Genomic DNA, 7,500 nt, shown 5'->3' on the forward strand with positions numbered 1-7,500 from the left:
ACAATAAGGAGATGGGAGGAGGGGAGGGAGGAGGAGAGAGGAGAGGAGGTGGGAGGAAGAGAGAGACAGAAGGAGGATGAGAGGAGACGAGAGGAGAGAGGAGAGGAGAGAGGAGAGGAGAGGAGGGAGGATAAATCCACACAATTCCCAGCTTTGTCACAACCTCTGAGTAGAAAGACTCTCTGTAATCTGACAGCTGATTGGCTGATCTGATGGGTCCAATCACAAGGCGCTACAGTTATGCTTCGACGTTAAAAATAAAAAGCTGTTCTTCCAGAGATCCATCACCATGACAACCAGCTGCCGCAAAACACTGTCCTTCGTCAGGTCGGATGACTCCGCTCACGCTGTGTGTGGTTCTGGAGGGTGTGTGTGTGTGTGTGTGTGTGTGTGGTTCTGGACGGTGAGTGTGTGTGTGTGTGCGTGTGTGTGTCAGTGTGTGTGGTCATAGAGGGTGTGTGTGTGTGTGTGTGGTTCTGGACGGTGAGTGTGTGTGTGTGTGCGTGTGTGTGTGTGTGTGTGAGTGCAGTTCTGGAGGGTGTGTGTGTGTGTGTGTATGTGTGCATGTATATTTATGTGCGTGTGTGCGTGTGTGTGTGTGTGTGTGCGTGGGTGGTTCTAGAGGGTATGTGTGTGTGTGTGTGTGTGTGTGTGTGTGTGTGTGTGTGTGTGTGTGTGTGTGTGTGTGTGTGTGTGTGTGTGTGTGTGCGTGGGTGGTTCTAGAGGGTATGAGTGTGTGTGTGTGTGTGTGTGTGTGTGTGTGTGTGTGTGTGTGTGTGTGTGTGTGTGTGTGTGTGTGTGTGTGTGCGTGGGTGGTTCTAGAGGGTATGTGTGTGTGTGTGTGTGTGCGTGCGTGTGTGTGTGTGTCTCCAGCCTCTCAACACAGAATGACACTCAGAAGGACACTTGAACATCTGTTGCCAGGCAACAGGAGGGATGGCGTCAACAGAAGAGAGAGGAATAGCTGCAATATGTGCAACATCCCATAATTAAAGCATGTTACTGTTCTAACCTTGTTCAGAATAGAAGCAGTTACCTTGGTTACCAGTGGAATACAGAAGCTAACCCGACTATTCTAGCAGATCAAACTAGATGTTTACAACAGGATCTCCACATTATGGTTGGTTAACCAGTGAATACAGAGACAGGTCATTAAGGAGCAGGTAGGGATTAGACAGTACAGAGACAGGTCATTAAGGAGCAGGTAGGGGTTAGACAGTACAGAGACAGGTCATTAAGGAGCAGGTAGGGGTTAGATAGTACAGAGACAGGTCATTAAGGAGCAGGTAGGGGTTAGATAGTACAGAGACAGGTCATTAAGGAGCAGGTAGGGGTTAGAAAGAACAGAGAAAGGTCATTAAGGAGCAGGTAGGGGTTAGACAGTACAGAGACAGGTCATTAAGGAGCAAGTAGGGGTTAGGCAGTACAGAGACAGGTCATTAAAGAGCAGGTAGGGGTTAGACAGTTTGGACAGGTCATTAAGGAGCAGGTAGGGGTTACACAGTGCAGAGACTGGTCATTAAGGAGCAGGTAGGGGTTAGAAAGAACAGAGAAAGGTCAATAAGGAGCAGGCAGGGGTTAGACAGTACAGAGACAGGTCATTAAGGAGCAGGTAGGGGTTAGACAGTACAGAGACAGGTCATTAAGGAGCAGGTAGGGGTTAGACAGTACAGAGAAAGGTCAATAAGGAGCAGGCAGGGGGTAGACAGTCTCTTTGAATGGGATTGACAGTAGGATTTCCACTGCTCACTGATAGGGATGGGTCAGAATATTCGATTATTCGATTACTCATTCCCGAGGGTCAAAATCGATTTAGAACATTTGAACCGCTAAAATTTTTTCCCATTCAAATATAAAGTTTTACACAAGCCATAACTTTGTTTCCCTGGTAACGCCTGAGGGTTTGACTAGTACCTGGAACAATCATTACCCTCCCGTAAGGTTCTTATGCAACGGAAACGTTGTTCACTCCTCCAGTAAATAGGACGGACCTTAGCTACGACTTGGCAACGGGAGGTATTCTAGTCCGCTCAGCTATGAGCCAGAGAGCTAACGTTATGCATTGTACGTATTTATAATTCGATATTTGTCCCAGCCTTTATACAAAAGATACTCTAGGGTAGGGCTGGGCCATAATTCGATTACAATTATTAATCGCGATAAAACTCACGTCGATTACGACGATAAGCATTAGACATAAATGCTCGATATAAAAAAAAGTTCTGATATGGATTAAACTAACAGCCAATTACACGGCAGAAATAAACCTCTACAAACATTTGAGATGGTTGCCTCCTTGCCAAAGGAGTTTGATGTGATAGTCACTCACAGATCTTTTAGTTATATATCTTTTAATTATTTTGTGTAGCATAATATCTGGTTTAACAATGTTTACATTTTGCACTTACGTAAGCACTATGTAGTTCATATTTTATCTATTAAAGTTCAGTTCATGTGCCAGGGCCTTTGTTCATCCACTTTTTTACTTTTTATGCATTGTGCCTCTACAAGGTTTAAGATGTTTTCTGAAGCCCTGCCAAAGGAGTTTAATGTGAAAGAAGTCAGAGCTTTTATTTTTATTCACATTATTTTCAATAGTGTACACGGCAAGCTACCATATATTACTCTGTTGGGGGGCAGATAAAACATGTTTGTGAAGTTAAATGTTTACATTTAAATGTAATCAAATGTTCCCTTATCACAAATATGGTAATAAACAAAAGTGTATGCTTTAACTAATGAACACTCGGGTTTCTTCAAGCTTCAGCAGTATCAAATTATATATCGTGATTAATATCGATATCGATCAATATCGAAAAAATAATCGTGATAATAATTTTCGCAATATCGCCCAGCCTTACTCTAGGGTCTATGAAATTGAAATTGAATATAACCGTGTTTTCTGATTACAGTTTAATGCATTTTTCACAACAGACAATTTGACTGGAACTACTTAGCAGGTAGTTGTTTTTTTGCGTTTAAAATATTAAGTGATTTCTTGCCAATGATCCATGGCTGCCTTTGTGAACGCAGCACACATCGAATAATCGATTATTCGTTCATACCACCCACTGATTATTCAACCATGAAAAATTTGAGTTATTCGGCTCCCTACTCGCTAAACAACGATGCCCTGGCATAAAACTGATGAATTGAACCACCCATCCTGCAGTAGTACTGTACACGGTTAACGGTACTGGTAGTGTAGACAGTTTACAGTACTGTACTGTATACAGTAAACAGTACTGGTAGTGTAGACAGTTTACGGTACCAGTACTGTATACAGTAAACAGTACTGGTAGTGTAGACCGTTTACAGTACAGTACTGTATACAGTTAGCAGTACTGGTAGTGTAGACAGTTTACAGTACAGTACTGTATACAATTAACGGTACTGGTAGTGTAGACAGTTTACAGTACTGTACTGCATACAGTTAGCAGTACTGGTAGTGTAGACCGTACAGTACTGTACCAGCCCAGACTGTGTACAATGTCAACAGTGTGATCCTGTAAATGTTTCCCCCTCTTTCACAAAAACTACTCCGAGGCCTCCAGCTGAAGGAGTGAAAAACAATAATTAGTATTCCCGTTAGCCAGGGACCCCCAGCTGTTAGACACAAACACGTGAAGACATCTCTACCAACGATAAACTATCATTAGAAACCGTGGGGGTAAATAATGTTTTCATTCACCCAGATAACCCACCAATGTTTCACTCTGATTTCAATTCCTGCTTGCAGTGAGGGAAGCTTGCCTGTGATTGGCGGACAGCTTCATGGTTCATGTGTAGCGGGCTGTGATAGGATGAGACCACAGCTTGGGTTTGACCTTTGAACTCTTTTACTGGCCGGCATGAGGTCGTGTGGTAGGATTCTGGGGATGGAATGTGTGATGTAACTATGCCAACAAAGAGACAGGGCAGGAGTTTGGAACAACACGCAGCCCCGCGAACGGATTATAAACCTAATCAAACAAAAAATATCATTCAATATAAATTAATAGATTTTTTTTAATATTGACATTATTAAATATATGATATTTAATATTATTTTATTGTATTCAATATTTTATGTATTGAATACATAATGTATTAAATATATGTTATTTAGTATTATTTTATAACATATATATAATGTATTAAATATATATGTTATTAAATATATTTGTTATCAAATATGAGCTTCTCGTGACTCATGCAGGAGGAGTGACCTGATTGGTCCTTTAGATCGCTAACAGACAACAGAGCAGCTTCCTGTTTGGACAGGAAGTGAACAATGCAGCAGAACATCAATAAAGCGCCTGCAGCCAATGACATGTGACTTATTGAATATTTGTACACGTGTGTGTACGTACATGTGTGTGAGTGACTGTGTGTGTGTGTGTGTGTGTGTGTCTGTATGTGTGTACGACGTACATGTGTGTGTGTGTGTGTGTCTGTATGTGTGTACGTACATGTGTGTGAGGGTGTACATATATGTAATGTATGTGGGTGGGTACATACGTGTGAATATCTGTGTGTCCACATACATATGTGTTTGTGTGTGTGTGTGTACATCCATGTGTGTGTGTGCGGATGTGTATGCATGTGCGCGTGTGTGGGTGTGCGTGCCGTGTACTCGTGTGCGTGTATGCACGTGTGGATGTGTGGGCTTTTGTGTGTTTGTGTGTGCGTGTGTGTGAGTATGGATGTGTGTGTGTGCGCGTGTATGAATGTGTGTGTGTGTTTGAGTTTGTGTGTGTGCTTTTGTGTGTGTTTGTGTGTGTGTGTGTGTGTGTGTGTGTGTGTGTGTGTGTGTGTGTGTGTGCGCGCATATGGATGTGTGTGTGTGTGTGTATGTGTGTGTGTGTGTGTGTGTGTGTGTGTGTGTGTGTGTGTGTGTGTGTGTGTGTGTGTGTGTGTGTGTGTGTGTGTGTGTGTGTGTGTGTGTGTAAACACAGTGAGACAGTGTTGCTCACGTCGCTGGCCTGGAGCAGCAGGCCACAACATGCTGTGTGTCTGCTGGCCAGCATGACGTCACACAGGTCAACATGATGTTTCCTCACGCTGTCATTGAAGCTAACAGCTGACCTGGAGCCAGACCATTTCACAATAAAAGTACAGAGTTAGAACACAGATCCACGTGACCTCCTCTGCGCGGAGGGAAGTCAAACTAGCCAATCAGGGTTTTAGATCGGGATGCTAGGGGGATAGCGCTCCTCGTTCTGGTAGTGTGAGTCACATGTTAATATGTCTGAGTGACACGTTAATATGATAATGACACCCAAGTGTACATCACCGCCTCACCTTCTGGTCCACTATGGAGCAGGCCATCTCCCGGACCTGGCCCAGGCTCAGGTCCCCCGGGTCCAGCAGCACCGGCTCGCGGCTCAGACCGATCTGGATGTGGAAGGCGACCCCGCCGCCGCCGGGGTTGCTCGCGCTCCGGAGCAGCGGCAGCGGGCTGGGCGCGCGGATCACCGGGGGGGCGCTCATGAGGAGGTCCGGTGGGTCCAGAGCGGGAAGGAACCCGACGCGCTAGCCAACAGGTGGTGCGAGGAAGAGATACCGCGAGACCCAACACACACACCGACACCCCCCCCCACACACACTCACACACACCGACACCCCCCCCCCCAACACACACACGCACCGAGACCACACACGCGCAGACACACCGAGACCCCACACGCGCGCACACACACAGAGACCCCACAACACCAACCCGCGGACGCGACGGTTCACCGGAGAACTGGAGCGAACTGTTTCGATGCAAAAAGGAAAGGTTTGAAAGCAGACGCCGGCACGCGGAGACTACGGGTCGCGGGGGAAAGTTGGAGCGTGAAGTTGCCGTCAACCCGGGGAGCCTGTCGGTGCCGAGGCGAGAGAACCGGAGAGCGACGTGACGCGTCCAGAGATCCGTGGACGTCAACCGGACGGAGAGGAGAGAGAGACCCGCCCCCCTGGGATGACAGGGGGGCTGTGATATTACATATGATCTATCTATATTCATCACAGTCTGTGTACTGTGATACTAAATATGATCTATATTCATCACAGTCTGTGTACTGTGATACTAAATATGATCTATATTCATCACAGGTTCTGTACTGTGTATTAAATATGATCTATATTCATCACAGGCTCTGTACTGTGATATCAAATATGCATTACATATTACACTAACACAATATGTGATAGATACAGATACAGATATTACACTTTCACAAGTTGGTCTGTGTGAAAAAATTATACAGTTTTTTAATATCATAGTCTATCATATGTTTGTGTAATATTCGGTATAATTCAACATATATTGTACATATTGTAACTATTATAATATTATTATTGACTATATGTTATTAACTACTATAACATATTGCATATGTTAAACCGGACCAAGTATATACTCTATATTACATGATTATTACATAGGCTTACATTTACATGAAGGGCAGGTAGCAGGCTCTATTAGAGTAAGGGTGGGGGGTGGGGGGGGGGGGGTGAGGGGGGGGGCTATGCAGAGACCAGGGTTCTCATTTATAACCGTTGCGTACGCACAAAACGGGGCTGAAATTGGCGTACGTGACTTTCCACGCCAAGGTTGTGATCTATAAAAAAACAACTTGACGGGAGAATGCGCGCAGCCCAAAGCAAACTCTGAACCATGCGTACGCATGGTTTGGAGGAAAAGGAGAATTGGCGACACAGATGGTGTGGTGGTGAACTGAAGTCAGACGGAACAATTGTTGAGTGAGAAGAACGATTATGTTTTATCATCGCCCTTCATAAATTTAATTTCAACCCGTATCATGCGTTAAATCGATGTAATCAGAATAATTTAAGTCAACTGCGTTATTTCTCAGTTATAACTCCAGAAAAATCTCCTTAGAATAGAAATAAAAATAAATTCTCTATAGCTATTTAATCCCGTCAATCCATACTGTCCACTGACGGCGCGACTGCATGGAATAAAGCATTTGTCCAACATGTGTCAATAACATAAGATTTTTATGTGACACTGTATACACAGTATCAAATGTCAATTAAATCCCAAGTGTGGAAAACCAAGCCACACTCCTCATCACAATCGTTACTCTTGATGCTTTTCATGACAAGTCAGGCATTAAAAAGGGGTTATGTTCAAGAACATTTTACGTGGGTGATTACAAACTGATTATCCAAGGTGTTCTCGGTCAGTCTTATTACCGTAACCCTATAAATACAGAGGTGAGCACCGTGGTAATGCTGTACCATATGGCACTTCTGGCGGACCATGCAAATGGCAGGATTCGGAGGGAGAGGGTCTTTAGGGACCATAACGATTTATTGGTACATAAAAATATGTACCTTTATTCTGGGACTGTGCGCTTCGTGCAACTGACAGAGTTCACTGCTGCAGCAACATGTTGCCACTCAATCTGCTTTTTGTTGTTGGCGATCCCAATCCCGTGACCGCCTAACAAAACTACCTTTCGGGCCTCCATCTCACCCACAAGTGTCTCCACTTCAACCTCCGTGAAA

General features: G+C 44.4%; 1 protein-coding gene across 1 annotated transcript in view; it reads right to left on the bottom strand.

The window, feature by feature from the left end:
* Positions 1 to 5,950, bottom strand: part of prkd1 (protein kinase D1) — a 26,991-nt gene extending 21,041 nt beyond the window's left edge. Inside the window, exon 1 of the mRNA XM_060051271.1 lies at positions 5,284 to 5,950. Coding sequence (XP_059907254.1) covers positions 5,284 to 5,472 — 189 coding nt within the window. The 5' untranslated portion in view covers positions 5,473 to 5,950. The remainder of the gene's footprint in view (positions 1 to 5,283) is intronic.
* Positions 5,951 to 7,500: the final 1,550 nt, after the last annotated feature.

The sequence above is a fragment of the Gadus macrocephalus genome, chromosome 5, assembly GCF_031168955.1.
Source record: "Gadus macrocephalus chromosome 5, ASM3116895v1".
Taxonomy (NCBI): domain Eukaryota; kingdom Metazoa; phylum Chordata; class Actinopteri; order Gadiformes; family Gadidae; genus Gadus; species Gadus macrocephalus.